General features: G+C 33.5%; 1 protein-coding gene and 1 pseudogene across 1 annotated transcript; both read right to left on the bottom strand.

Annotated features, from left to right (window-relative positions):
- Positions 1–75: 75 nt before the first annotated feature.
- Positions 76–180, bottom strand: LOC112940407 (U6atac minor spliceosomal RNA; annotated as a pseudogene).
- Positions 181–1,125: 945 nt separating this feature from the next.
- On the bottom strand, positions 1,126–7,215 carry LOC101255944 (phosphoribosylaminoimidazole carboxylase, chloroplastic). Its single transcript, XM_004249880.5, has 16 exons — positions 6,770–7,215; positions 5,985–6,194; positions 5,802–5,913; positions 5,614–5,676; positions 5,377–5,515; positions 4,954–5,009; positions 4,058–4,131; positions 3,794–3,941; positions 3,481–3,654; positions 3,069–3,156; positions 2,797–2,913; positions 2,582–2,679; positions 2,375–2,492; positions 2,198–2,292; positions 1,925–2,031; positions 1,126–1,615 (listed from the first exon to the last, which is right to left on the bottom strand). Exons 1-16 carry the CDS (start codon positions 6,973–6,975, stop codon positions 1,522–1,524), a joined length of 1,899 nt encoding a protein of 632 aa, XP_004249928.2. The 5' UTR covers positions 6,976–7,215; the 3' UTR covers positions 1,126–1,521.
- Between the last annotated feature and the right edge of the window lie 6,103 nt (positions 7,216–13,318).

The raw sequence follows: 13,318 nt of genomic DNA, 5'->3' as shown, positions 1-13,318 counted from the left end.
TCGGGTGAAGTACTCACTATGTCCCTACCTTGGATTTTAGTAGCCCCATCTACTGTATCACACCCTTTGGTGGTGAAAAATTGGGTAAGATTCACCGAAGTGGGGTAGCCTTAATTGGATGTGTCTAATAACAGGTCTCTATCGAGCGAGATGCTAACCACCTCTCGTTTCTACGAATACAAAAGGAGGTATGCAACACGATGACCTTCTACTATTCCAAAAGGTCTACATTTGCCCATAGCTCTACTATCCAAACAAAAACAATCCTAGTCATTATCTAATGGTTCAAAAATATCCTCTTCACTTATGATCGTTCTGATGATTTTTCCACATCAGGCACCTCTTAGTATAACGAAGGATACACTTGAGCCTTTTCAAATAGTAGAAGGGCAAACTTGATCCTTTTTCCATTAATAAAATTTGATGCAAATAATGGGCATACAAGAGTTTTAAGAACATAGATAAATAAAGTTCGATGCCAATAAAATATGTTTGCCTAAAAGGGCTGGTGGTCTTAATGTGTCATTAAACTTTGAGATTTGGAACCAAGTTGCTTTTGGGCCTCAAGTCACGAGAAGTTAAAAAAGGAGAAATTATGTATCATTTGCTATGTATTGAGTAAAGGAGCAATATATTCGTGAGTTTTGAAAAAATTAAAATTATTGTAATTTGAGATTTTTTTTGGGGATAAGAGTTAATTAGCACCCAAATTGTTGGGGGCTTTCTGTACTTCATTTATATACATATATATATATATACACACACACAGAGAGGCAAAAGTAACAATATATGGAGAAGTGGCAAGGCCACAATTTTCGTTAAGGGAGTCAAATTATGAAGAAGTAAATATACGAACTAGTCAAGGAGGACAAGATCTACTATGTATACATTAAAAAAATAAATTTTAACCATACATAAATAATGTAAATTTGTCAAAAGGGAGATCTACATTCACTATATACCATGTATAAAGAATCTAATTTTCTGCCAATAGAGACAGAGAATGGGTAAGTGTTGATAGAGATAGCAATACGATACATGCATCAAGATATGATCTTTGCTTTTCTATCCCTGAGACTCGGATTGTTAAAAATTAACTTGCAGGAAGCATGTAAGAAAGCAGCAAAAATACAATATTCTTAAATCTCATATATATCAGAAATGGTAATTGTCATACTTTCAAATTTGAAAGCAGATTCAGATGGTCTGTAGAACAGGGCAGTAGTTTAATTTTGAACAATTAGTCTCAAGACCCCCACTGAAATCCAAACTAAAAAGTGAACAACAAATCTTTAACTAAATTCCATGTAGAAAGCTTGTTCACAGTAATCTTGTTTCAATGGTATTTCCTTTCATCTGCCTCGCGATAAATTTGCTCCCGAAACAGCGCCAATATAACTTGCTGTTAACCGGTGCTTGAGCAGCTCATGCTATCTAATATGTTTGACTATTGTACAATGCAGGTGACACTGTGCTACTACACTTCAGTGAATGTTAGAAACAGCTGGTGCTGAAATGGTTTTAAGAGTTGAGATACTCTTCATAGCCAACTTGTTCTAGTCTTTCCCCTTTTACCAAAACCTCATCTCTTCTGTCCTCTTGATATTGGTCCATCCTACAAGATGATCATTATGTTCCAAGTCATTCTCATAATCAATCGTGACGAGCAAAGACAAAAAAGTCATTTTTTTGGGGCGTGTGTGAAAATGAGCTAATAGCATTAGAACATAGTAATGTTATTACTTCCATCGGAAAAAGTATCTTGAAGTTTTTCATTTTTTGCCGTTTACTGACATCTCATTGCTCTTCTCAAGAAAAAAATATATACTTTCTTCGAGTTTACTTCTGATGACTTTAAGTATGTGGTGAGAAAAGGGGAAGGGAAGAAGTTTATAAAGAGAAAGATGAGAGGAAAGTTTTATACCTAGCTTGCAAGTTAACGTCGCTGATTCCTAACAATCTTACTGCCAGCAGACCAGCATTTGTGGCATTGTTGATTGCAACGGTTGCAACTGGGACTCCTCTTGGCATCTACATAAATGAGAAACCATGATCTTTCAACTGCTATAATGAATTTTTTTAATTATCTCTTCCAGCTGGCACACTCACAAAGATCGTTGAACTTAAAAAAGATATCAACCCCCCCCCCCCAACTACTGACTTGACATAACTGAATAATCTAAAGCAACAGAAGTACCTGAACAATGGATAATAGGGAATCAAGTCCATCTAATGTGGAAGCCCGTACTGGAACACCAATAACAGGTAGTGGAGTCAATGCAGCAACCATTCCTGCTCAACCAAAAAGCCACATTTAGTGTTTGCTAGAAGAACTGCAACAGAATACGTTATTTTGTAGGGTAAGACAATCGACCAGGTAAGTGGGCGGCACCACCAGCCCCGGCAATTATTACTTGGATACCACGTTCTCGCGCAGACAATGCATAAGAAAACATCATCTCAGGTGTACGGTGGGCTGAAACAATTTTTACCTGCATCATTACAAGGTTCTTGGGTAAATATTTTATGGTAAACACAATTGGCAAGCTGCCAAATGAAATGGATAGTCAATGGTGAATACTTCAGCATGCACATCAAACTCTTTTAAAATCTTAGCAGCATCCTTCATAACAGGAAGATCTGAATCAGACCCCATTATGATTCCAACACGTGGTGCAACTGCATTTTGGATGAAAACAAAAATCAAGGTTGTAACAACTCCTGAATATCCTTCCAGAGTGCAATATCTACACACAGAGAACATCAATATGTTTATGAAGCATTTTGACAACTAACCTGCAGGCTGGTCATTAACACTGTCTTCATTTAGCATCACTTTTAGCTGCGCTTCCACAACACCCATAGAAGAGCCAACTATTGTGATGTGTCCCATCTTCCGTTGCCTTCGCATCTCTACAAGTCATTGAAGCATACAGTTTCACTATTTGGTGGCATACTTGCATGCTTTTGTTTTTTAATGGGAAAGAGAGCGTATAAGGTTATGTCCAAAACTGTATATGAGGACGTAAAGAGACAAAGACCACCAATAAGAGGTTAAATCCACCAACCTGGCTTGTCATACCAATGAATAGATGCCCCTGGAATTCCCAATGCCCTTCCAATAAGTTGATTAGCCAAAAGAAATCCAGGTTCCCCCTAGAGCAAAAATAAAATACAACGTTAGACAAGCATATGATAGCTGCTGCTCATGCAACTAGTATAAATGCAAACAACAAATACAAACTTCAAAAATGCAATGGAAACAATTTTTTAAAGATGCAGCATATTAAACACCAATCGTGATGTGTTGTATTAGGGAGACAGATGGTAAAAGCAATTTTCCTTTAACACATTTATGTGAAAATGCATAGAATGCCTCATGTGTAAAAAATTTCCTTAAGCATTTCAACAGTGACTCAATAATTAGCATTTACTGAACTCATCATATTGTGGGAAAGAAAAATTACTAAGGAAGCTTACATCGTCTTCCCCCAATATGTTATACATGACTGCAGCAGGAGTTTTCATTGATGGATCACCAAGTGGAAGGCCAACGACAGCCCGCAAATGCTGCTCATATTGTGAAGTGAAGCAAGCCTCAATGGTGTGATGCCCACTATTGTGAGGTCTCGGAGCTACTTCATTTAGTAAAATCTGCAAGAAGTTAACAATTACAAACATGTTAAGTTTTAAAAACTATGAATGCTTTTGAAGAGATCTATAAATACACAAACTGATATAGTTCCTTCTATAAAACAAAAATATATCAAATACGTGGAAAATGCCAGACAACCTGACCATCCTCTGTCAGAAACAACTCAACAGCAAAGACTCCTGCACCTTCTAATGAACTAACAGCTCTGTGTGCAACATCTGTTGCAAGCTTCATAATCTTCCAAGATACATTAGCAGGTGACTTTACGATATGACAAATGTTATCCCTGTCAAAACAAAAAATCCAGTAATCAGGAAATGATAGCACAGTCAAATTACGTCCATGCTAACACAAAGGATACAAGAAATAGTGAATATGTAGGAAAAACGAGGACAATGAAACCTGTGAATAGTTTCTACAGCAGGATAACACGCGATCGAATTATCCCTTCCCCTAGCCACAATCACTGAGAGCTCCTGAAATACAAAGAAATGAGGTTGTTAGAAAAGACAGGCCAATCCCTGCCTAAGAAGTAGCGGAAGGTATTGATTTCTTCACATGAATATAAAATTTCAAATGACCTCCGAGGTATAACGAGAACTTCTGGTTTAAATACTAATAAGTCCAAAGATTGCTAAAACAGGAGTAAATAAGTTAACCTTTGAGCTGATGTTCACTATATTGTCACCTTCCTCGAAAAAAGATGGTTAAAACAGGAGCATTTGCAAACTTATATTCTCTAACTCCTTATTAATCTCAAAGCTTTCCAGCACTAGATTAATGACAAATAGTTCATCAACATGGATAACTTTCAAATTCACTTTGAAAATATATCTAAAGATTGAAGGGCCCCTTTTAAACATGTATTAATCCTGAATGACAAACCGAAAAATAATTCCCCAGATGACTTTTTGTATGAATATACCAAACAAAATTAAATCAAGCTACAAGTCGATGTTTTTTTGTTGATTTTATGTGAACTTTCACTGCTCGTTACAAGAAGGTAGGTTTCCCATCCAGAATTACAAGTTAGGCAAAACCTGCTTCAAATCTATGTAAAGCTAATGATGCCTTCTGAAATAAAGAGGAGAGAGTGGATGTCTCGTTGACTTTGAGCTTCAAAATAATGGTGTTGGAGATCTGACTAACATAATGTCTTGGTATAAATATCAGTGGATGAATATGATTCCTCGTATAATTGCATAAAGCAAAGACAAATTTTGTTTTATTATGTTTTGTAGAAACTGATCCGTAAATGCATAAATAAAAACCCGCTTAAAAATGAGGCAAATTCTAACCTTCACAAATGGAGCCCATTGTTCAACATATAAACCACGATCATATCCTCCAAGTGCTGAAATATAATTGAACCACACATTATTACAGCTTGATTAAGCTTCAATCCAGGACAAACAAATTAACGAAGAAGTGTCATACATCCCTAAAGAGAGAAAAAGTGGAAATTTTGATTCTTAACCAAATTTACAACTATTGTTAGCAGATAGTGTTCCCCTGAGATAGTATCATTCAATATAAAGCCCATAAATGTGTTAACAAATCTCTATGTGACTCCTTCACTATTTCGAACATGGATTAAATTAGAAACTCACTTAAACTACTTACCTAGTCATTTCTTCTCCCAGAGCATTATTTTTGCACTTGGATAAAAATTTAAGAAGCAAAGTAAGTACATAGCAAATTTGTTCAGATTAGCATATTACCATTAACAGCAGAGGAGAGCTGTTCCTCACTTTTAGCAACAGCATTGCCACGCCCATCATATGCCAACCTCCTGCTCTTTATCATAAGAGGATAACCAAACATGTCCCCTGCTCGTCTAGCACTTTCAAGGTTATCAATCTGTTTGTGTTGTATTTCCCAGATGAGTAAAAATTATCAAATTTATATCACAGGGGGAGGATAACTAAAAATGGCAATTCTTGCCACCACATGCAAACCTGCATAAACTTAGGAAGTGGGATACCGTGACGGGAAAAGTGGACCTTCTGAAGATATTTATCCTGTTACAAGAAAGCATAAATATACGAAGCAAAGAATTGGTGTTTGTATAACCAACGAAATAATCTTAGCATTGCAGAGCAATTAACAATCTTTCATCCAAACTAAGGCATATTAAAAGACTAACCTGTATTATGCGAATAGTCGACGCCTTGGGTTGACAATCCACACCTTGTTGCTCAAGCTTCTCAAGTGTGGCAACGTCAACATGCTCAATCTCAACCGTTAGTACTCCACACCTGCTATGACATCCAAATTAGCTAATTTCAAAAACCAAAATCCATAAACATATGATTAGTAAATACCAAACCTTTTCCCAAATTCTTCAACTGTGGCACTGTCATCATAACTTCCCACCACATGTTGATGTGCTAGTGCACTAGCAGGACAATTCTCCATTGGATCCAAGACAATCATTTTAATTGCCATTTGGGATGCTGCTTCACACAGCATACGACCCAGCTGCCCTCCTCCCAAAACACCCACAACCGTTTCCGATAGTCCATGGACTGCTGAACCACTGCATCAAATTTGACAGTTAGACACACTCCAAGGCACCATCAACAATAACCATATAAAAGTACTCCCTATGTTTCAATTTGTTTGTTTAATTAACTTGCAAAGTTTAAAAGAGCACAGAAAGACTTTTCAATTTTGTAGTCCTAAACTAAACATATGTAGACATAACCAAAATCCGTCTTAAACATGTTAGGTGGAAAATTGAAACTAAAGAGTTGTATAAAGTTCTTCCGCAGACCAAAAAGGGAAGTAAAACACATAAATTGAAACGACTTTCTCTTAGCAACATTCATGAAGAGCACAGTAACATATGAATTACAAACTGCAAGAAGTGGCCAGAATATGAATAAAATCTCAAAAGCAAAAGAGGAACACATCAAAATTTCAATAAACCCCAAGAAAAAACTAGCAAATAAAAGCATCAAATTCAAATTAGCTCCACCCCACCAAAAAAAAACAAAAGAATCAATTAGCAAAAAGGATTATCTCCCTTTTTCACCAAGAACTAATCACTAACATATTAAAAATACAAACTTTAAAGATACTTGAGCAACCCCATATCAAAAAATTAACTACCTGGGTGAGTCATGTACAACTTCCAATGAAGCTTTACAAGACAATATAGAAGAGCTATTCTCAGTTTGCTGCGATGATGACAACAAAACACGCTGATTTTTGTCCATAGTACGAAAAATAACCCTCTTTTGAGCAAAAATTGTAGAAACGAAAGAGATTCTTTGATGAACAGAAATAGTTGGGAGAGTGTTGTTTAAGCTCAACATTGTCCTTTCTCTTCTTCTTTTCTTTCCACCAACTGAGAAGCTGCGGAAGAGCCTACCAGTCGGCCGGCGGCCGGAGAAGTTGCGAATGAGGAAACCGGTGGTATACGGCGGTCGGAAAAGTTAACGGGAGAGCCGACCGGTTATATTACGGCGGTCGAAGAAGTTGGGCTAAGAGCAAAGCGTATTTACCAGTAGGTTTTCCCGGTTTAAAACTTTTTTTTATAATATTTTTTTTTATATAAAAAATAAAACAAAAAATTAATTATTGAAAAAAAAAATGTAGTATCACATTCCTATTCTTTTTTTCTAAATTACGAAAAATTCTAAAATTTGGTTGAATTCGACTACATTTCAAAACATTATCATACATTACGTTTCAATTTCAGATACAACCATCAATATATCAATACATCGCATTTTGTTTTGATTACATCATTTTGATACATCGCGTAAAATGATATATACGAAAATAGAAGTAAGTAAGAATTTTTGTAATTTTTTCCCGTGGTAGGAAATTTACTACTTGATCAATATCACAAAAAATTGGATCAACTCACAATATATAGAACAAAATAGATTAATGTTTTATGATTTACTTCTAATATCATAATGTTCTATCCTAAGTTGCGTGGACTCTTCAATTTTGATGCCGTATTCGTGTCGGATTCTTCAAAATACACTACTTTAATAAATACAAGATATAACATTAACATCTCCAGTATGATGATTCCATAGTTGTAAATGTCACCATAAGTTGATACTTCACTTACCATTTCATATTCTGCAGAAAAAATGCATTACTAGGTATCAAAATCACTTCGTTTTATGTTTGTCTGGTTTAGAGTACTTGTCACGAAGTTTAAGAAAGTATGTAAGACTTTTGAATATTACGGTCTTAGACTAAAGATAAAGTAGACGTCCTTTAATCTTGTGATTTTAAACATGTCAAACGGAAAGTTAGAGAGTTGCTAAGCGCGGGCAGTCATGCTCTTGTCTAGAAGGACATTGTTTGGCTTCAAATCACAATGAACAACTGGTGTTTAGGTTCCATTATAAAGATAATCTAGCGCGAAAGCAATGTCTGATGCAATGTTTACTCTCTGATAAAGATCTAGAATATCAAAAGTGCAGACTTCCATCATTAGAAAATGAAAATGTAGCTAATCGTCTAGGCTACCGTTAACCATGAACTCGTAAATGAGGGACTTAAAATCATTGCCTTGAAAATTAGTACCTGAGCATGCAGATACTAACTTGACAAGATTTCTATGCCTGAGGTTCTTTAAGACTTCACATTCTGCAATGAAGCTTTTCAAAGCTCCTTTATGCTGCAAAATCTAGTACTTTGATTGTGACAGTTTCAAGCACGAATCATCTGCTTAATCGAGTGAAGGGCTACGTTTCCTCTTTAAGAAACACAAAATCAGGAGCACCAGAACAAGTGTTACTCCAAATAATGCACTATAGCAACAGATATAGTTAGTTATTTTCAAGGTTGATGACAATCCTCTCTTTTTTCGTCATTGAAAACTTACATTGTGGTAGCTTTAGCATTTGAGAACCGCCACAGAGAATTCTGTTTTCGTTGACTATTGCTGCACTTGCATTACTGAAAACCCCTACTCGAGGTACTTCACTCTCAAAATTGTTAAATGACAGGTTTAAGCTTTTCAATGATATGAAAGTTTCAAAGTACTTTGGAATAAGACCAGAGAACTTATTACGCGACAAGTCCAAATATTCCATCCCTCTCAAAGAACTGAAAGATGATGGGATCACACCCTGAACATAGAGGTTTTTCAACCTGATGCAACTTTCTTAAAGTACTCGGAAGCTTTCCAGATTACTTGTTCTCGAAGATATCAAGTATCCGAGATTGACTAACCTTCCTACTTCAAGGGGAAGTGATCCACTCAACTGGAATTTCACCAGTAAATGAGTTGTCCTAATTAAGCACTAAATTCTTCAACCTGAATAGCCTTCCGATTCGTGTGGTACCTTTCTGTTAAGGGTGTTATTTTGAAGAACTAGTTATATAAGAAAACTCATATTTCCTATCTGAGGAACTAATGTCCCAACAACCTGCTTAGAGCTTAAATCCAGCATTATCACCCTTAGATGTCGAGCACTACATGTAACGCCTTGCCAACTACAATGATGGAATGAATCATTCAAAGAATTCGTAACACCAGAAGGATCATATGCTATCTGTGTTTTGATGCTGAGGAGGGCTAAGCGATCCGTTTCATTTTTAGAAAGTCTGAAAGATACATCTACAGAAAGAACGCGTAAAAAGTAAGAAAACATAACACAAAGGCAAACATTAAAGGACTTCATGCCTGCAGCAATATGTAGAGTAGAAAAATTCAGGAGCAGTTCAGAATTTAACGCAAAAAAGAGACAACAGCCGGCTAATGAGTATAATTATCATAGAAACATCAACGCGGAATCTGTTATGTTCTAGTCAACTTCATCTTAATTTAGCTAGCATATAAAGAACACAACACTTCCTAGAAAGATCGATATGATCTAACGTTTACTCTGCAGTATCTGATGGTGATTGCTGATTATTGAGTGTCAATATTACTAAGCCTTTTGAAAGAAAAAAAATGCAACAAATATATGCTTCAACACAGAGAAGGCAACAGACATAAAAGTCCTAAAGAGTAACAACTTACGCAGTGTAATCTCATAATTAAGTAGGGATGGGAAGGCAGAGTGCAGGCAAACGTTACCCTTAACTTGGTAGGTAGAGAGATTGTTTTGATAAACCATAAATTCAAAGAAAAACATATCAAAGCAGATCGGAAAAAGTCCTAAAGAGCATGTTGATGAAAAAATGCAAAGGGATAAAAGATCACTTTGCTCGTTAACCCTTTATTTCAAATTTAAGTCTTACTCTATACCCGTTGCTCAAATGTATAAAATGAAAAAGAGGATGTCACAAGTGTCACATATGATGTGTGAGTTAGACGCACGTCACAACTAAGGTGATAACATAAATAGAAGGATAAGAAATTACGAGAATAGTGCTAATATTACTTGTAAGAAGGTAATAACGAATATGGTTCTCCAAACTATCACCAAACCTAACCCAAGTAAAAGCAAGTTCAAAACCTCCAATCTAATGTCATTGGATGCTTCATGTATTGTCTAATTATTGTCACCCCTCAATACGTTTTTGACCTACCTCTATCTATCCTAACACCCACCGTTGTAAATGTCTTATACTTTCTCACTATGATATCTACACATCTCTGCCCAAACCATCTCAGTTTTACTTTTCTCTTTTTCACCACAGATGTCACTCTCGTCTTGTTCCAAATATCTTCATTCATAATAGTATGTCCACATATTTATTTCAACATCGTTACTCCCACAACTTTAATCTTTTGAACATGCGAGTTTTTAACTAACCAACACTCTACCCTATATATAATACAGACTATCTAACCATCACTATGTATATTTATCTTCAAGTTTTGGTGGTGCCTTCTTATCACACAAGACTCCAAATGCGAACTTTCATTTTGTCCATCCCGCATCAATGTGACATGTGACATCACCATCGATCTCCTATTATTTTGGATTATCTCTCTAGGAGATGACATGAGTATCAAACTTCATTTTCACACCAACCTCATGCGTCGTATCAATATTGAACTAATTATGCTCAAAGTGTTCGATTTTGGTCATGTTCAATCTGAACTTTTTAGATTTCAGTATCTGTCACACTAAATCACCAATCTCTAATCAACTCCATTGTACGAATCTTGTCAATCAATATTATATCATGTGTGAATAATATATTTTAATGACAGACCATCTTAAATATACCGCATCAATTATCTATTACCAAGGTAAATAAACAATTTATAATAAAAAGCACTTTTAAAAATAATAGAATTTTGAATCTTGGCCAAAGAAGTTATTGTTTAATTAAAAAATTTAACCAAATTAACTTTTGGGAGAATATGACATGACTTGTCCTGGAAACAAAATGCATTCAATTACTCTTAACATAGACAACAATTATTCCTTAAAAATAGTACAAATTCCCAAAAGTAAAAAAGTGAAAAAGAGAATAAAATCTGAAAAAATAATACCCACAGTAATATTGATTTCTTCTTAAATTACTACTTTATACATTCTTTTTTACTTTTTTCAATTTCACTTTTATTATTAAATAATTATTTTCTAAATGTACTAAAGTACTGAGAATCCAATTTAGATTTTTTAAATAATATTTTTATTTATTTATGAGGAGGCACAAAATACAAATCAACAAATAAAAGAGAACAAAATGAATATCTTCACCAAAATTAACCTTAACAATTTTATTATCATATAACTTTTTGAGTAAATTACTCGATTTATTGCAAATGCATTTTTATGTTTTAAAATCACACATCCATATCTCATTTATAATGAAAAAATGCTACCATTATATCCTTATTTTCGAAATTAAACACTTTAAATCTTTAATTTATACGTACAAATCATGCACACACAAATATTCATTTGATAAAGTAAATTTATTTGAGCGAGAAAATGAAAGATCACCCTAAATAAAAATATATAAAATTCATATATATAATAATTTAATTATAATAATAATAAGCTTTCGAAAGAAGAGTGATGAGATTAAACTTTTGAAATTGATAATCTAAAGAAAATTTTTCATAAAAAAAAAAAAAGATTAGAGTGTAATTTTTTTAATTAAAAAATTGATGTCTATTTCGAACAATATTTATTATTATTTATTAAATCACAAAATATGACCAAAAAATAAACATTATCTGTAAAGTTGAATTATATATGTTGTGTATTTATAATTTTAATATAGAAAATTACATTAGAAATGTTATTATTATTTGTAATTATTCTATTTTATTGCTAATAGTTGAGTGAAAAACAATTATATCTCTTACATATATATAAGCTATAATGTTGAAGAACTTGAGATAAATACGTGTGTTTATTGAAATTAATTTTTTGTGGGAGTTTATTTATGTCCTTTAATTTTTTTTTTTAAAGCTCTTGATTATTGTATTAGCTGTTTGAACTTTTATTTATATTCTTTGTTGAAAGATAATTTATCGTAAGAATGATTGAGAAGACAATTTATCGTAAAAATTATTGAGTGATTCGATCTATGATGGACAATATATATAATTGTCTAAAAAGAATTTTATAGTAGCTTTTCCACAGATACTATTTTTCAAAATCAAATACTTAAATACATAGTAGAACATATATTTCTCAAATAATATATTTATAGAAGATTATAATTGTATAAAGCGCGAGAGGTTACGCATCAATATAAAAGTTGAATCTTGCCCGAAATAATGGGGCTAACTAAGCCATTTTACAAATATATTTTATATATAATTTGTCTCATCTTTATTTAAAAAACAAACAAACTAAATGACATAGGGTAGCAAATGAAAATGCAATGAAGTTAATAATTTGTCAATATTGTAAGTAAAGTAAATGATTAATCATGATCAGATAAAATGCATGCAACAACATAGAATATATTACATATATTTATAAGGTAAAAAATACATCAAATTAGAAAAAATTGATTTTGTAGGTCCGTTACAATATTTTTTAATTCAATGATTAAATTAAAATGCAGATAACAAAATAAATCTCATTGCACATGTTTAGAAGGTAAGTAATTCCCTAACACACATAAGTTAATTAAATCGAATCTAGTTTTGTAGGTAGTTTGCTTCGTATATTAATGAGAACTTTTACATATAGCCACTTAAAAATAGCTTGATTATTTTTCATAATTATAGTTTGATAATTACAATTCGTAGCTATATGTTATATGGATGAGAGAGGAGAGTGAGACTGGGAGAGAAAGGTGAGAGAGGGGGAAAAGGAGTGAGAGAAAAGTGAATTATATATGTATATCAATTAGATAATTGTATATTATAAATATGTATTTGTATATATGGAAAACGAGATTGGGAGAAAGAGGAGAGAGGCGAGCGAGATTGAATAGGAAGGAGAGAGACAAGCGATATTGGGAGAGGGAGGAGAGAGGTGAGCGAGAGAGGGCAAAGAGTGGGAGAACAAAAAACACGTAAGAACAAAAAAATATTTCGTAAGTTATTTACATTTTTTCTATAATTTCATATATTTTTTTTATAAAAATTCTTTAATTTTAACACACAGAACATTTATAAAGACTATTTTTTTTAATATATATTCAAGTTGCAAGTCATTACTATCAAATTGAAGAAAATTGATTTCCTAAGTCATTAATTTCACGGTAAAATTAAAATACAGTCAACAAACTAATTAATCACATTGCAAATATTACAAGGTA

This window comes from Solanum lycopersicum, chromosome 11, assembly GCF_036512215.1.
Source record: "Solanum lycopersicum chromosome 11, SLM_r2.1".
Taxonomy (NCBI): Eukaryota; Viridiplantae; Streptophyta; class Magnoliopsida; order Solanales; family Solanaceae; genus Solanum; species Solanum lycopersicum.
The sequence above is the reverse complement of the archived record's forward strand: the minus strand, read 5'-3'. Positions and strand labels throughout refer to the sequence as shown.

Bases quoted from the DNA above. Each gene is read 5' to 3' on its own strand.
- LOC101255944 (XM_004249880.5), bottom strand. From the start codon at position 6,975: ATGTTGAGCTTAAACAACACTCTCCCAACTATTTCTGTTCATCAAAGA. The intron at 5,914-5,984 runs GTTTGGTATTTA...ATGTCATAGCAG, and splicing joins GTTGAAGAATTTGGGAAAAG to GTGTGGAGTACTAACGGTTG. The intron at 5,677-5,801 runs GTTAGTCTTTTA...TTCTTGTAACAG, and splicing joins CGACTATTCGCATAATACAG to GATAAATATCTTCAGAAGGT.